The 15,286-nt window shown below is 39.5% G+C and overlaps 2 protein-coding genes across 3 annotated transcripts; both read left to right on the top strand.

Annotated features, from left to right (window-relative positions):
• Positions 1-162: 162 nt before the first annotated feature.
• LOC104437360 (39S ribosomal protein L46, mitochondrial) lies at positions 163-4,134 on the top strand. Of its 2 annotated transcripts, none has more exons than XM_010050300.3 (7): positions 163-334; positions 492-652; positions 1,175-1,240; positions 2,448-2,522; positions 3,198-3,327; positions 3,403-3,528; positions 3,680-4,134. In XM_010050300.3, exons 2-7 carry the CDS (start codon positions 507-509, stop codon positions 3,821-3,823), a joined length of 687 nt encoding a protein of 228 aa, XP_010048602.1. In that variant the 5' UTR covers positions 163-334; positions 492-506; the 3' UTR covers positions 3,824-4,134. The 2 variants fall into 2 exon arrangements, with proteins under 2 accessions (XP_010048602.1, XP_010048604.1); XM_010050302.3 differs by having other exon boundaries at positions 163-342.
• A 7,100-nt stretch (positions 4,135-11,234) lies between these two features.
• Positions 11,235-13,407, top strand: LOC104439661 (DNA-directed RNA polymerase subunit 10-like protein). Its single transcript, XM_010052687.3, has 4 exons — positions 11,235-11,406; positions 12,091-12,149; positions 12,727-12,821; positions 12,997-13,407. The coding sequence occupies exons 1-4, from the start codon at positions 11,371-11,373 to the stop codon at positions 13,020-13,022; spliced, it is 216 nt and encodes a 71-aa protein (XP_010050989.2). The 5' UTR covers positions 11,235-11,370; the 3' UTR covers positions 13,023-13,407.
• Positions 13,408-15,286: the final 1,879 nt, after the last annotated feature.

The raw sequence follows: 15,286 nt of genomic DNA, 5'->3' as shown, positions 1-15,286 counted from the left end.
CCACAGTTTTTTTTTTTTTTAAGCACGTATTCTCATTTTCCAGAGTTATTTCGGGCCGAGCAGAGCTAATTCAGGCTGGGGCTCTCAGGCCCGGTAGCCCTTATCGACCCGAGCTAAAATGCCGAATCAGGCCCGAACATCGGCCCGGCCCAATTCGACCCAAAAAAGCCCAAGACTCTGCAGAGCATCAGAGCAACGGCTTGCGCTTTCCCCTGCATTTGCCGGTACCCGGTAGATCGCTCCGCAGCCGCAGGCAGCATCCCCTCCTCTGAACCGAAGCAAGCTCGCCGCCGCCGCCGTCTCGTCCCGAAGGATTCCAGCGTCCGCCGCGAAGGTCGCGAGGCACTCTCTCTCTCTCTCTCTCTCTCTCTCTCTCTCTCTGACGTGACGTGTCTGTATGCGTTTTGCTCTATTGGGTTCTTCTTTCTTCTTCTTGTTCGTTCTCTCTTCGTGCTGCGTTCTGATGCCGCTTCGCGTCGTGTTGGATCCAGGGAGGGAAGGCGGAGATGCGGCGGTCGCTGTCGTCGCTGGTCCGGCCGGCGCGGGGGTTCTGCACCAAGCCCGAGAAGGTCGTCGCGTCCGTGCTGTTCGAGAGGCTGCCCGTCGTCGTCCCAAAGATCGACCCCGTGGTCTACGCGTTTCAGGAGTTCTCGTGAGTTACTGCACTTCTTTGCTCTGTTTCGGAGCTCCGAGGATGATGGTCGCGGTAGGAGAGTCATTTGTCAATTGGGTAGTCTTTGGAATTCGCTTTTCTTCTGGAAAGTGAAGTGCTTTGACTCGGGCTGTGGTTCGGCTAAATGCTCCTTGCTTCTTTACTCGAAAATGAACTGATGGTCATCTCGATCAGCTCAAAGATTGGCGGGGTTTTGTTTCAAGGCTAGCATATTGAATTTTACCTTAGCACTTGGAAGCTACACTCCGATTTCTCGTGATATGTAGGTTTTACAAACTGAAGATCCGTCATTTTGTTTTTCATTCTTACTTTAAGCCGAGAAAAAAATGGGTTCGCTTGGCTCCTGGTGGGTGCTAATTAGGGGTTTTCATTTTCGGGACAAATTCGTCAGGAGACTGAGTTTGGTGACCTGTCTGAATCAGTAAGATGGGCTGGTGACGGGAACGAAAACTGTGTGCTAATGATATACGTTGGTTTTGCTTGTTTTTCATGTGTGCTCAGATTTCGTTGGTGTCAGCAGTATCGGAGGAGATATCCAGATGAGTTTCTAGACAAGTCCAATGCCAGGTACATATGTTTGCATATCAATCGAACCTTTTCGACCTCATGTTGTCTTCTTAGTACTTAGTTCTGGCTTGCTAGTTCCAGCTATAATGGCACATTGCCATTTGTTTCTCATTACTTTCATTTACTTTGATCTGATGTGCACATGTGCAAGCAAATTCCTTTGACATATGCCCCTTTTTTTTGGTATTGAAAGTCTTAACTGAGTTTGTGAAATGAGTCTCTTTGTCTATGTTGTCTGTATAATGTCTTTGTGGCTTAGCTTGAATCATGTTAGTTGTCTGGTGAACTGACTTCTTGTTCAGTGTAGGAGGGTTCAAACTTCAGATTCATATGCCTATATCGGCAATTGTGTAAAACATTGCCTTCTCAACATGCATAAATCTTTGAATCAATTAGTTCGAGGTATTTAGTCTTGGTGATAGTTGATTTGATATTTCTAATGCTCATGCTTTTTTTAAGCATATAATTTTCTTTAGTGATCTTTTTACTTCATTTGATTATTTTTTCAAAAGGAAGGTACTGCAGAGGCTTGCAAAATAAATAAAGAAGCATGTAATTGTTTGAGCAAGCTCAATCTGTAAGTATAGGATTGTCCACTTCCCCCTAATGAGGAGATGTTGTAAAACAAAACTATGATGAATACATGGAGCTAAAACTGTGGTCCAGTAAGAATTGCGTCAAATGCTATTGTTAAGAGGACTTCCGCATCCCCCTTTTATTCATTCTCCCCTTAGAAGACTTGAGAGACTAGTCATTGACACAAATTGTGATTATCTTGAATTCTGTGAGCCCCAGTCTCTCTCGACCTATTTTTTGATCCCTCATGTGAGGCTTGAAGCTAATTGGCATAATTTTATTTTGAATGCGGTGAGTGGCAAGCTCTCTTGATCTATAATTTTTCTTTTTCGGTCTTTACTGCAAGGCCTGAATCTAAGTTATCATATATTTTCCTTTTCTTCATGGATCTGTGGGTTCACTAATTGTTCAATGTTCTACCACATGATCACAGACAGTGGCCCATTCTCTCTCTGTGTCATTTGGTTTGATCATGATTGTGCATTAGTTGCATGGAAGATGGCATATATATTTTCTTTTGTTTATCATCTCTCTCTCTCTCTCTCTCTCTCTCTCTCTCTCTCCTTGTGTATTTTATTGAACGATCAATCACATTTTGAATTCACAAACTTTGTCCTCTTCTTTCAACTAGGGGAAAAGGTGATTACCAGATTGACTATGTACCAGCTTCTCGGATCACTGAAGCTGACAAAACAAATGATAGAAAGTATGGAGATTCCTATGCGGTGCATGTTTGATGCTGTTACTGGTATTTGTTGGAGTAGAATAGTCCAAGTTGTTTTTCTGGGATATCTTTTATTTTATTTCTTTGAGTGGTGTTCCTCAATATGTGTCTCCAATTCTTTTGGGCCTTCTTTGCTTTTGTGAATTATGATAGACCTCTAAATTTATATCCTGTTTGGGATAGCCTACACGTGGTACTAGAGTTCCTGTCCTGCAATACAGATGTGTAAAATGGAAAGGAAATACTCTTATGCCGGCGATTGTTTCTGTCATAAGTAATGAATTTTGTATCTTGTGAACAACACGGTAATTGTCTGCACGAATTCTTCGTTTGCTGGTTTTTTTCAGACATTGCAAACTCATTGGTGATGAAAACCAAGCATATTTGTTCTGCTGTAATCCAATGGGGTCCAATTTGGCCATACTTAATGTTCTGTGATGAGAGGTTGTCATTGACAATAAATTGAATACGACGAAAAATGTGATGGGTGTTCCTTTTATTTCCTGTTTGTGGGGTCATTAATGTTTGGACCTTATTTTTTTTATATTGAAGAATATTTACTGTTAGGGTCAGTTGTATGATGATTCAATAGGTGTTCTGGGATCTACTTATTTTACATACCCTCTTATGGCACATGTCTATTTGAATGTATAATAGGTCTTTACAAAGAGCGTTAGACCGGAGATTGTATCTTCTTCTTTATGGTAACGCGTATGGTTCTCCTGCTGCTGATCCTGTCTGGCATTTTCCTGAAAAGGTTTATGAATCTGAGGAGACATTGCGAAAGGTGGTGAAATTTGCATCATCTTCATTTCTTCGTTGTACTCATCTTCCCTGCTCTCATAATGGCTCATTTCTCCAGTGTGCAGAGTCAGCACTGGAATCCGTGTTAGGAGATCTGTCACATACTTATTTCGTTGGAAATGCTCCTATGGGTCATACGGTCATACAACAAACAGAAGATTCAGCGAAAGTGCCATCTTTTAAGGTATGACGTGTTCATCAGTCATACATGCACACTTATGTCTATGTATGTGGTCCATTTCTGCTATAGAAATGATATATTGTCCTCACTCTGGAAGGACATAAGAGAGAGATTATTTAGCCTTAAGTTTGCTGATTTCTTCCTTCTTTTTCAGCGATTCTTCTTTAAGTCTCAAGTTATTGCGACAAACAAGTTTAACGTTCGGAAGTGCAAGGATTTTGTCTGGGTCACCAAGGATGAACTGCTGGAGTATTTTCCAGAGCAAGCTGAATTCCTTAATAAGATGATCATTAGCTGATTCTATTCTGTAGTCATGTAGTTGAGCAAAATTCCTTTCGGGAGTATCTTCTTTTATCTTTCTTAGCCTGCCTTAATTGTTGTTTTAGCTGGCGGACTGATGGTGTGAGAAATGAATATTCGGCTGCAGCGAGGGATCTTTGCTAGACATTTAGGATTTTGTTTAGTTTCCTGTTCCCATATTGTAACCTTCCAATATCTATAGGGAGTGAGTTTACGTCAAAAAGATGAGGCATAGCTAATGCTTTTTGATTTCAAGTTGAACCTTGATCTGCAAATAAAAGTATCAAAGATTTGTTGTTCCTTTTTTAACTTTTGGCTGGATAAGCAGTGAGTTTTATTGACTTCATAAACCAAAGGAGGGGTTCTCTGCTGCAGAAAAATGTTCAAAACGCAGCATATCCCCTTATGGCATCTACCTCCACCTCCTGCAAATGGCTATAGGTTGAGAGTAAGAGCCTATCCTTTTTTTTTCCCCTCATCATTCAATCTTCTACCAAACTTCTAAATGAATCTGAAAAAATATAGCATTGCACGAAACTACGAAATTGTCTTCATGAATTGCAGCAACCAGGCAATTTTGAAGACGAGACAGCGAATAGATTCGCCTTTTCAGAGTAAGCCATGCCCATTACAGCATATCTGATATATTTTGCTCCGGACCTCCTTAGCAACTGCACTTAATGAACAAGTGATCCCTTGATTCAACAGCAGCTCCACACAGCACATAACATTTACAGCAACAGCATAGTTGAGAGCTTATTCAGATAGCAAGCCCACAAAAAATATTGTAACTCCAAAATACCCTGCTTGCTCTGGCTCTGAAACAACTCCCATGCACTGTTGACTGAGAAAGTTGCTTGGAAGGAGTTGCCTCACATATCACCTTACTACCTGCGTGCCTGCACTAGGAGAAACGACTCCGCATAATGCTGATTGATCAATACCATTATCATCTAATCGAGCAGCAGGTGAATTCTGCCTTGCATCCTCAATAGCTACTGCAACTTCCGGAAACAAACGCCAAGTATGGACAACTCTGGCGGAGAACTATCCATCGCCTGCAACATATGGTATCGTAGGTTTAATATCAGCTCTCGATTCTGATATTTTCGCCTGGATATAAGAGGAGGAAGCAGAGACAATCATCAGCCAAAGAGATTTCTTGTCCATGCACCCTCTTGTGTGCTTTAAGCTACACTGTCGAACACTCGTTTCGAATACTGTACTTCAATTATTCTAGTCTATATCCTTCAGGTATATCAATCCTCGAACAGGGAGATGTTTCGGTCCAGAACTATCACATGTTAAGACAAAGATAGATAGGGAATTAGGGGACTTCACGATGGTGAAGGTAAACACCACATTAGGATTTCGATCTTGATTACTACCGGGTAGGCAAGTATAGTAGCCTCCCACGTCTGAAGTAAGTGAGGGTGAGTGAAATGCTCATAACTAGGTTGACACGCCTTACGGCACTGTCCTCAACCACAGGTTGATAGTTCCCCGGTTAAGGATAGTGCCATAAGACAATGTCTTCAAATATGGAAGAGAGGATTGCGCTAGCTACTTGACTTGTATAGGCTGAGTCCTGTTCTTTGATCGCCTCTTCTTCCGAGGGCAATCTGCAGACAAAACTTAACTGGGTAAGACAGTATGGTTGCATTGGGCGTTTGAGAGCCGGCTCCGAATCCGACTTGCCTTGACAAGACGAATAGAGAAACGTCGTTCGTACAGAAGGGCGATGACTCGATTATTTGCTTCTTGATTTTGCTTTCTTGTTTTTTTTCACCTGTCTGATCTCTAAGGTAGAATAAGCCGCGGAAGATAGCAGTCTTGCTGTACTAGCAAGAGCGCCAACCTGCGTTGTGCTTTGGAAGAATGCACACCACTCCCATGCCCGCCAAAGGTAAGTATATTCTAGAGGACAGTATGTTGATATGTAAAAGAGCTAAACAATTTAGATCACTTTTCCCCCCATTCAATCAAATTTAGACTCTCTCTGTTTTGCAGCAAATAGATGATTTTTGGAAAATATTTTCAAATAAATAATCGCTTATATTGTTTAAAATAATTAGTCAATAGAAAATAATTTTTATCGACAATTTATGTTAATTTCATAAATGATGAAAGTACTTTTCATTTGTTCATTTTTGTTAATAGCACATACAATCATTTTTGAGAAAATATTTTCCAAACATCCATTTTCCGGGACATAAACGCACCCTTAATAAGGATTCATTTCATTATACATGGGATTCTCATTCTCAAATCTCATTTTTTTCACTCTTGATATGTTTGCGTCATCATTTCTAATTTATTTATACAAAAGCAAATTTGAAAGAGGAGTTCGACCTCAAAATTTTCACATAAAATTCAATGAAAACCCAGCCAAGTTATTAAGGCGAACTTCTTTTTTTGTTATCATTTTTAAATCATAGATTAGAATCATAATTCGAAAGTTAACAAACAATCAGTAGAAATTCTTAAAATCTCTCACAGTCTTTAAAAAATGAACAAAGCCACATCAAATGATTATTTATTTTATTTTATTATGTCAAATAGCTTAATGAGCTATTTTACTCAGGTTCACATTTTTCCCCCTCATCCAACCTCTGGTACCATACTGACAAGGCCAAATTCGTTAGTCCAAACAAACACTCGGTTACAACAAAAATTGCCCTCGCGTCCTTGTCCCATCGGTATCAGCACAGCCGTCACGTACGGATTGTCCCTCTCGATCGCCGCCTTCGCATTATCTCCACTTTGTCCGATCAACTCGGGCCATCGTTGTTTACCCCCTAAAAGAACTGCAATTAACCCTTTATCAAACCTCGACCTTAGATTATGCCATCAAAACTTGACTAGTATTGCATGCCTCGTCATCCATGCGTACTACTAAATTTCACATGCTCGAATGTCCAAATGATATATAACTCAAACTATGGAAAGCATTGATGTAGGTTAACAACATTGTATGCTAGAAAGTAGAAACAGAATAATGAAAAAAAGGACATAAGCCTCTTGGGGCTTACGAAGGCAGCATTCGACGGTGGTGCATCCGCGCTCATCACAAGGTGGATAAACCATACTTCCGGTCTTCCTAGTTACAAAGCAAGATGTAAATTGTGTGAAGTGTTCTAACAAGCACAGCCCTTTAAATACCCATTTTCGCATATCGAGGCAGTAAATGCTTTACCTAATTTGATGAGATGTGAGAGAAAATCTGGCTTAAATGACCTGCCAAATTTGATGGAATTTGGTTTTAATAATGCACGCGGACAACCCAAAACATTCTGTACCCATTCACGCATATTACATGGAGTAAATCTGGCTTTAATTACTTGTTAAATTCAAAGGATTCAATAGTTTCAAGGAAAAATTGTCCAAAAAGTTTTAAATTTATTATATTATTGTCGATTCAATCCTTCAATTTTTATTTTACCAATTGAATTCTAAATATTTTTCCCATTTTGTCAATTGAATCTATTCGGCCAATTTTTGTTAGAATTTGTTGACCCGTCCTATGTAGTGAAGCTAACGCTAACATAAACAATTTTAGTTATACTTTAAATATTTTCTTTTTTTTTCTTTTTTTATTTTTCTTTATTTTTTTCCTTCCTTCATTCTCTAGGTAATTGCTAAGTTTTAGCAAACAGCTAGAGGTGAGGATTGGCGAGGTGTCGTTGCCAACCACCGGCAAGGGCGAGCCTTGCCTATCCCTAACAAGCTTGAACTCACTATTGAGCTAGATTGACCCTACCTTGTGACTAGCGAGGCTCAACCCTCGATGAGAGTAATGTGACATCCCAGATTTTCAATCATGTTTTCTAATGAATAAATCGGGCATTTCATTGACGTGCCTATAGGGTTGTTCTTAGAGCTGATCACTCTCGAGATAACTAGACTATCTGGGAAAGCTATTAAAGACTTTAAGGCAGATGGACTTGAGAATTCGATTAGATTTCGGTTTCTCGACTGTGCTTATCTTCAAAGGTCATTACGGCATAGTTAAAAATCAATTTGAGATTAGAAATAGGTTGGTTCGACTAAGATATGTGGCCGATCGTGGGTGACTATGCTAAATTGAAAAATTCTCGTCGACCGGCACTAATTTAATTTTATTGCCGTTTTGGTACCCTATGTCTGTAATTGAATCATTGAGATTTTCACGACAACCAAAAGTCACCAATGTGTCGAATAAGTTCATTGTGGTTCGAAGAAAATCAACCACGGGTCATTTGCACTAAAAAGTTCTGAAAATTATCTGATAGTTTAGATCACGCTAAAAATACGCTAAATAAAAATTAACTGTCAATTCAAGTTCGATTTCAAAAATTGAAGACTCTGTAATGTCACAATAAATTCTAGGACCCACGACTCAATATTAGAAAATTTTTCTGACAACCGAGACTTTTTGGGAAAAAGTCGGTTTAGAACCATTTTGTGTAGAAAAGGTCGGAAATTGTTTTTAGCCGCACTTTTGAGAAGCAAGATGGATCCAGAGGTGAAGAAAAGTGCCGAGATGATCTATGGTAGATTATTTGATTTTATTGAAGTCATTTGAGATTTAATTAAGTGAAGAATGGTATTCAATTGAGAGAGATGAGTGCCAATTTCGTAGCTCCCCCATACCCTAGCATTTTTGGACCATTTGAGAAGTCATGGGGAGTGTGTTGGTGGCTCATTTGCAGCCATGGAATGCTGGCTTCATGGACAAGCAAAGGAGGAGACAAACCATTGGAAAAATTGGCTTGGTGGAGCCCTCTCCCCTCATCTCTATCCTCTCTCTTCCTCACCCTCTCTTGGCCGGCCATACCTCCTTCTCTCCCTCCATTTGTGCGAAACTAGCAGCTGTGAAGTAGAGGACAACAGCCGTCACCGCTTGGACGCCACCACTAGCCGCGCTGCTCATTGTCATCCACCTCCACTCGCGCCTGGCCGCGCGCACCGCCGCTCGCCTTCGCACCTCACGCATCCAGCCACCTGTTCAGCCACCATCCAGCAACTCCTCAGCTCGTGTTGGAGCCATTTGGCCACCTTAGACTGCAGTTTGGGCCGCCGGACTTCCACCAATCCATTCACTGGGCCACTGTCACCAATCCCACTCCAAACCAACTCATTTCCTCCTGTTTTTGCAGCTCAACTAGCAACTCAAAAAGTGGGTTTCATAGAACCTTTGAGGCTCGATTTGAGGTGTTTTCAAGCCTCGAACCCTAAGCCCGCTTTGGAGATAAACGTCTCCCGTGACGTTCCTAACATTTCAATTCAAGCGAATTGTTAAATGAGTGAGTTTTACTCACTAATCCTTGTTTAGTTTGCTAATTATACTTAGGGGTTGATTATATTTAATTAAGTATGATTATGTGGTTATATTAGTTTAGATTAATTAAATTAGTGGCTTAATGATGCATGTTAGGTGATTGATTAGTGTAATTAGCAAGTAGAGACGTACTAGTATTTATTGAATTCGTCTCGGGATTTTTCCTAATCCGTATTAGCTTCTAATTAGGCATTACGGGCCTAAATAGGATTTATTGCTATTTAATAATTAATTTTCGAAATTAATTAATTATTTATTTATTTTTCGGAAATTAGATTGAGATGGTCAACGATTGGAATTTTATGCCGATCGTCGTGGTGCAATCCGTTTATTTAATTGAGTTTTATGTTGTGCTAAAATGAATTAACTATGATTATATGATTATTTTCCTAAATTAATTAAATTAGATAAGTAATTGGAAGATAACCAGGTGTCAATTGACAACACCAAAAAAAAAAAAAAATTTGTTTTGGTGGACTATAGATAAGGGTGGGATTTGTGGAAAGAAAATCATAGTATTTTGGCTAAGGCCGATAGTGTGCCCATGCACGAGTACTTTTGTCAGAAATGAATAAAAATGACAAATTGATTATACATTCGAAGTATCATGTTATATATCGGCTCGATAACCCTATAGGTCATTTTGTAAAATGGATGGTATGTAATATTAGCTTGGTGACCCTATTGGTCATTTTGTAGAATGGACGACATGCCATAATGGCTTGGTGACATGTCATTTTGTAGGATGGACCTTATGATGAATATACTCGGTGACTTATATGTCATTTTGAAAATGAATCGTATAAAATACTAGCTTAGTAATCCGATAGGTTATTTGGAAGAATTGACAATATTGATTGAAATGACCAAGAATGGTCTGTTTGATATATAAATCGACTAGGTCGATTGACTAATGCTTTGATCGGTAGAATTTGATTGGGTGCCTATTCGAACCGTACTAATATGTAGGTGGAATCTGAGGCCAAGGTAAGTCCTCTGACCCGTGCGTACATAGGCAGCCCATAGTATATTGGTTTACTAATCGAGTCTTAGTAGGTAGAACTTACTAAGACGTGGTCTCAGTGGTTATTGTATAACCATTTCAAGCTCCCATATGGCATCACCTCCACCTCCTCATCCTGCCATGCATTTTGGCATCCTTGAAGAGATTATCGAGATAGCATACCACTTCCACATACACCCTTACCCGAAAGGACTAGAATACATGCTGGTAAAGTCCACTGTCTAGGTTGATGTTGGTCAGGACACTCTAAGGCTCCATGAGTATCGATCGTGGTACCGTCATTACTTTGATGGGCGAAGAGAAGGCCCCATACCTAAGGGTGATGTGCCAATGTACATTCTAGAGAAACCATTGAGAGTTAACTCTTCTCTCTAAATAAAGATAGCTTTTTGACTTTTAGCTTAACTTAAAATCAAAGTGAAATGGAAAAAGTTGAATATAACAATTTAAATATATAAATGGCTTATGGATGGAACTATAGCTTGTTTTATTATGCAGAATAACCTATATATTATTTTCCGTACAATAAATTTAATGAAGTGCAATAAATAAAATTGCACCAACTGAAAAAAGACATTCAATTTAATCAAAGAATGAAAAGAATAATAAAAAAAGGAATCAGCCTATCTATGTGCAAAGCAAATTCATCACATCATGAGATAACAATAAAAAGAAGAAGATGGAAGGAGAGTTGAATCAAGTAGTTTAGGTCACAATCAATGAGGTTTGTCCTCATGGTCACCATTTTCATATGAGAATGAGAAAGATCCTCTAAGAAATGCAGCTCAGTCAAATGAGACATGTTTTGAGCAAGAGGGGTTGGGATGGACACATTTTAGTTTCAAATGTAGATTTTGATTTTTACGTCATGCAGAGAGTCAAACAAAGGTCTGAAAGTGAAAGTAAAGTAAGAACGATTGGAAAAAAAAAAAAAAAAAGTGATTCGGGCCACAGTGTAGAATGAGCCCAAACCCTGTCCGGCCCGGCCCGGCCCGGCCCGGCCCGCAACTAGGAGAAGAACCCTAAACCCGTTTTCCTTGTTTCTCTCTCGTTTTTTTTTCTCGGATGTTTTTAAACGGCGTCAGAGAGAGGGCCTGACAAGCACGCAGCAGCAGAAGCACCGCTTTCGGCTCTCGAATTGCACCCGGTCGCAAGCCGAGCCCAGAGGGAGAGTGACGGGCAAAGGGCATCGCCGGCGAAGATGATCATCCCCGTCCGCTGCTTCACCTGCGGCAAGGTATGGCCGCTGCCCGTGCGGTATCGCGTGCCTTCCTCGTTCGCGAAATCTGTTTCGTTTCTTGTTCTTGTGGTACCGCCTGTTGCCCATGTCCGCAGAGAAAAAGTGGGATCAATTTACAATGTTTGTGTTCTCGACCCTCTATTTTGGAGTCCGTTTCTTGGTTCTTGTGATTATTCCCGTCCGCTGCTTCACCGGCGGCAAAGTATTTCGCTGTCTGGGCGATTTCGTGTTCATTCGTTATTCGCAAATTCTATATCGTTTCTTGTTCTTGTGGTATCGTGTTGCCTGTGTCCGGAAAAAAAAGGTGGGATGGTTCTACAAAGTTTGTATTTTTGACCCTCTATTTTGGATTTCGTTTTCTTTGTTCTTGTGATTGTTCCCGTCCTCATCTTGGCCCGCGGCGAGGTATTTCGCTGCATGTGCGATTTCGGGTTCATTTCTTATTCGCAAAATCTATTAGGTTTCTTGGTTTCGTGGTATCGACTGTTGCCTGGGTCTAGGGATTTGGGTGCTTGTCCACCAAAGAAAGTGGGTTCAATTTTCGAAAGTTTGTGTTCTTGACACTATATTGTATAAGGCTTTTAAGGGTTCCGTTTTCTGCTGTGATTTTGCTCAAGAGGTTTTTATTTTGTTCAGCATTTGCTCAAGAGGTTATGTGCTTATAATTGCTGCTGGTTTCAGGTGATTGGAAACAAGTGGGATCAGTATCTCGATCTCCTCCAGGCTGATTATCCGGAAGGGTGATGCTCTCATTGTTGTCTTCTTCTTTTTCATTTTTTGTCCCTGTTATTCAAGCTAAATAGTTTTGGAGGAGGTTGTTCGTATTTTTTGTGCCTTTTTGATTCTTGGTTGTACAATTAATGAAGATGTGATGGGAGAGAGCTATATAGAGTGAAAGCAGGACCAGAGGTGATGCTTAAAACTTTGAGGACTTTTCTTTGTTTGGGTCCATGATCTGTCATGAATTAGCATGATGCTTTAGTTTCCTTATGGTTGTTCGTGGACATGGTTGTTTAGATTTCACAGCGTTTGCTAATATCTTTAGAAGGGTAATAGATATGGTTGAGAGATCGAAGGAAGGAACTTTATTTCGTCAAAGTGGCAATTCGTTGTTGGCATTTGATAATAATGCTGTTAGAAGTGGTTGTGAGTTGGGAGTGGGTGAGACTTCTCTATTTCTGGTTTGTAGCTGTCTTTGCTTCTGTACAGACAATTTTGTTCCTTGATTTCAATATGAGTTTTGAATGCTTGTAGTTATGCAGCAATAAATTTGTGAGGAATTCTCAATTCTTGAAAGTTTGATGTCTTGGCGTGCAGAGATGCTCTTGATGCATTGGGATTGGTCAGGTATTGCTGTAGGCGAATGCTGATGACTCATGTTGACCTCATTGAGAAGCTTTTGAACTACAACAGTAATCTCTCTCTCTCTCAGAGGCACATGCGTGTGCGCATGTGGACACACAAATTTGCATGTGTACAAACATAACTATCTTGCTCATACACTATATATATATATATTGTGTTTGTTGCTTCTTAAGATGTTTTATCTGTATTTATTTATATGTCTCTTTTTCTGATTTGATGCAGCCTTGGAGAAGTCCGAAACCAATTGACTTGGAATTACCGGTGAAGGTTGTTCTGCAGCATGTGGCTTGTACTCTTGCGCTCGTGTGTGTCTGCCTATAAATGCTTTGGTATCTTCTAATTGAACGATATCTTGGCAACTAATCTATGAGATGCCTTAGAACTTTTAGTTGAGATATAGATGTGGTGTGGATGTATTCTGGACAGAGTTTTCATATGGTCTTTTGCTTTCTCCTATTGTTCTTTGGAGTGACACTTGGTGTATCACTTGGGTTATTCCCCTTTTGTATAAATCCAGTAGACCAAAAGATGTCCTCATTTTGATTTTTGTGTGGAAGCTTTAAAGTACCAAGAAGCAGAATATCGAGACACAATTTGTGGCATAAATCAATCATCTAGAGATTGCAGTCATTAGGAAGGATATGGAGTATGCTTTATTATTTTTCTTGTAGTTCCAAGCGTGGGGACTTGCAACCTTGATTGGAATTTCATGATTTCTTTCAATTCTTGGCCATGAACATCATCATCAACTAATCCATTATTTCTGGATAAAAAATTTGTTGCTTTATGTGTTTCCTCTTATATATGTATTGGGAATTCAAAGAAGCCTTTCTCAGAGCACCTTTGCATGGTTATGTTCTTCTAGGTGAAATGCCACAGGTTCCAACTTTCATTGCCCATTGCCCAATAAACAATTTGGTACTAAAACAGGAAAGAGTCCTTAGACATGATGGATTTTCAAATATTTTGTTGTTACATCAGTTAAGCCAAAATGAAAAGCAAAGCAGCTAAGCCTCTTCCTGCTTCCAAGTTCATTAGCAATAAAGGACTCCCCCTTCTTTCCTCAAATTAGGGGCCACATGATATAAGCAATTTTTTTGGGGACAATTTGGCTTGCAAGATAAAGTCATATGATGTGCTGTTTAATCAGCTGTTTGCTTTGGCTAAAATAGAACCTTATGGATACTGCATTATGTATAAATGACACATCACATGCATTTTCATTGAAATGAATGTTTAATGGTGCTGCAGTCGCCTGAGCAGGAGATCTGCAGTAATATGCAATTGAGTTTTATGAAGTACTGTAAATTTGGTTGTGTGGATTCTCTAGCTTCTTTGGGATCGAAACTTGTGGGAGAGCATATATTTTCATGAAGTACTGTAATTTTTTAAGGACATCTTTAAACTTCAGGTTGGAACAATTTCACTTAAACATGCAAAATCCGAGAAGCTAATGTTATGATGGGAAATACGTGGTCTCAGTTAACTCATGTGCCATGAACATTATTCATTAACCAATCCACTATTGTTAGATGAAAAAAGATTTGTTGCATTATATGTTTCCTTAGATAAATGTATTTGGAACTCAAAGAAGCCTAATAGAAAGCACCTTTGCAAGGTTATGTATTTTTTGATAAAGTGAAATGCCACACATTCCATTCTCATGACCAATGTGGTACTAAGATAAGAAAGAGTTCTTAGCCACATGTTCCATGGTTGGTTAAGGTAACTCACAAGTCACACAAGCAAAGCAGATAAGCCTCTTTTTACTTCTATGAGCTCATTATAGATAAAGAAGTCTCACTTCTTTCCTCCAAATAGGGGCCACTTGTTAGATAAGCAATTTTTTGGGAACAATCTGGCTTGCAAGATTAGTAAGTCATATGATGTGCTGTTGAATTAGCTATCACTGTGGCTAGAATAGAACCTTACGTATGTATGACATGTCACATGCATTTTCAATGAAAAAAAGTTACATTGTGCTGGTCGCCTGTATAGGAGAACTGTGTAAATGTGCAATTGAGTTCCATGAACTACTGTAATTTTGGTTGTGTAAATTTTTTAGCTTCTTTTGGATCTGAAACTTGTGGAGAGCATTTACTTTTTAGTTCTTTTGCTCTTTGTCGAGACAGTCAGATGTACAATATTGAGACTCCTTATTGACATAATACCATATGCATGTAGGCATGCAAATTGCTGTTCAGTAATTCTATATATCCTGGTACTTGATATTTTCGTTTGAAAGATGTCATTTTATGCATCTTTCTTAGACTATATTTTTCTGCTGCTTGGAGAGATGGTCTTCTGCCTCTGGTATGTTTTATAGTGTGTTCACAGTAGCAATCTCTTAGTTGATTGCTAGTTTACTAGAATGAGTAGCTTTCATTTTCCCTGTCTTAGATGCCAATTGTGCCTTTTTTAGCTTCAAAGTTATCAGGTTCGACCACTTACCAAATGAGAGTCAGTTGGACTCACGTTTGGGTGGTAGAAAAGAAATGGGTTTGTTCCATTT

Source organism: Eucalyptus grandis, chromosome 3, assembly GCF_016545825.1.
Source record: "Eucalyptus grandis isolate ANBG69807.140 chromosome 3, ASM1654582v1, whole genome shotgun sequence".
Taxonomy (NCBI): Eukaryota; Viridiplantae; Streptophyta; class Magnoliopsida; order Myrtales; family Myrtaceae; genus Eucalyptus; species Eucalyptus grandis.
This window is presented reverse-complemented; position numbering and strand designations above follow the sequence as displayed.

What these genes read in the sequence shown, in the direction of transcription:
- LOC104437360 (XM_010050300.3), top strand. Translation starts at nt 507, where the DNA reads ATGCGGCGGTCGCTGTCGTCGCTGGTCCGGCCGGCGCGGGGGTTCTGC. An exon ending in CTAGACAAGTCCAATGCCAG is followed by an intron (nt 1,241 to 2,447) that starts GTACATATGTTT and finishes TCTTTCAACTAG; the next exon opens with GGGAAAAGGTGATTACCAGA. An exon ending in CGAAAGTGCCATCTTTTAAG is followed by an intron (nt 3,529 to 3,679) that starts GTATGACGTGTT and finishes CTTCTTTTTCAG; the next exon opens with CGATTCTTCTTTAAGTCTCA.
- LOC104439661 (XM_010052687.3), top strand. Translation starts at nt 11,371, where the DNA reads ATGATCATCCCCGTCCGCTGCTTCACCTGCGGCAAG. An exon ending in GCTGCTTCACCTGCGGCAAG is followed by an intron (nt 11,407 to 12,090) that starts GTATGGCCGCTG and finishes TGCTGGTTTCAG; the next exon opens with GTGATTGGAAACAAGTGGGA. An exon ending in GAAGCTTTTGAACTACAACA is followed by an intron (nt 12,822 to 12,996) that starts GTAATCTCTCTC and finishes GATTTGATGCAG; the next exon opens with CCTTGGAGAAGTCCGAAACC.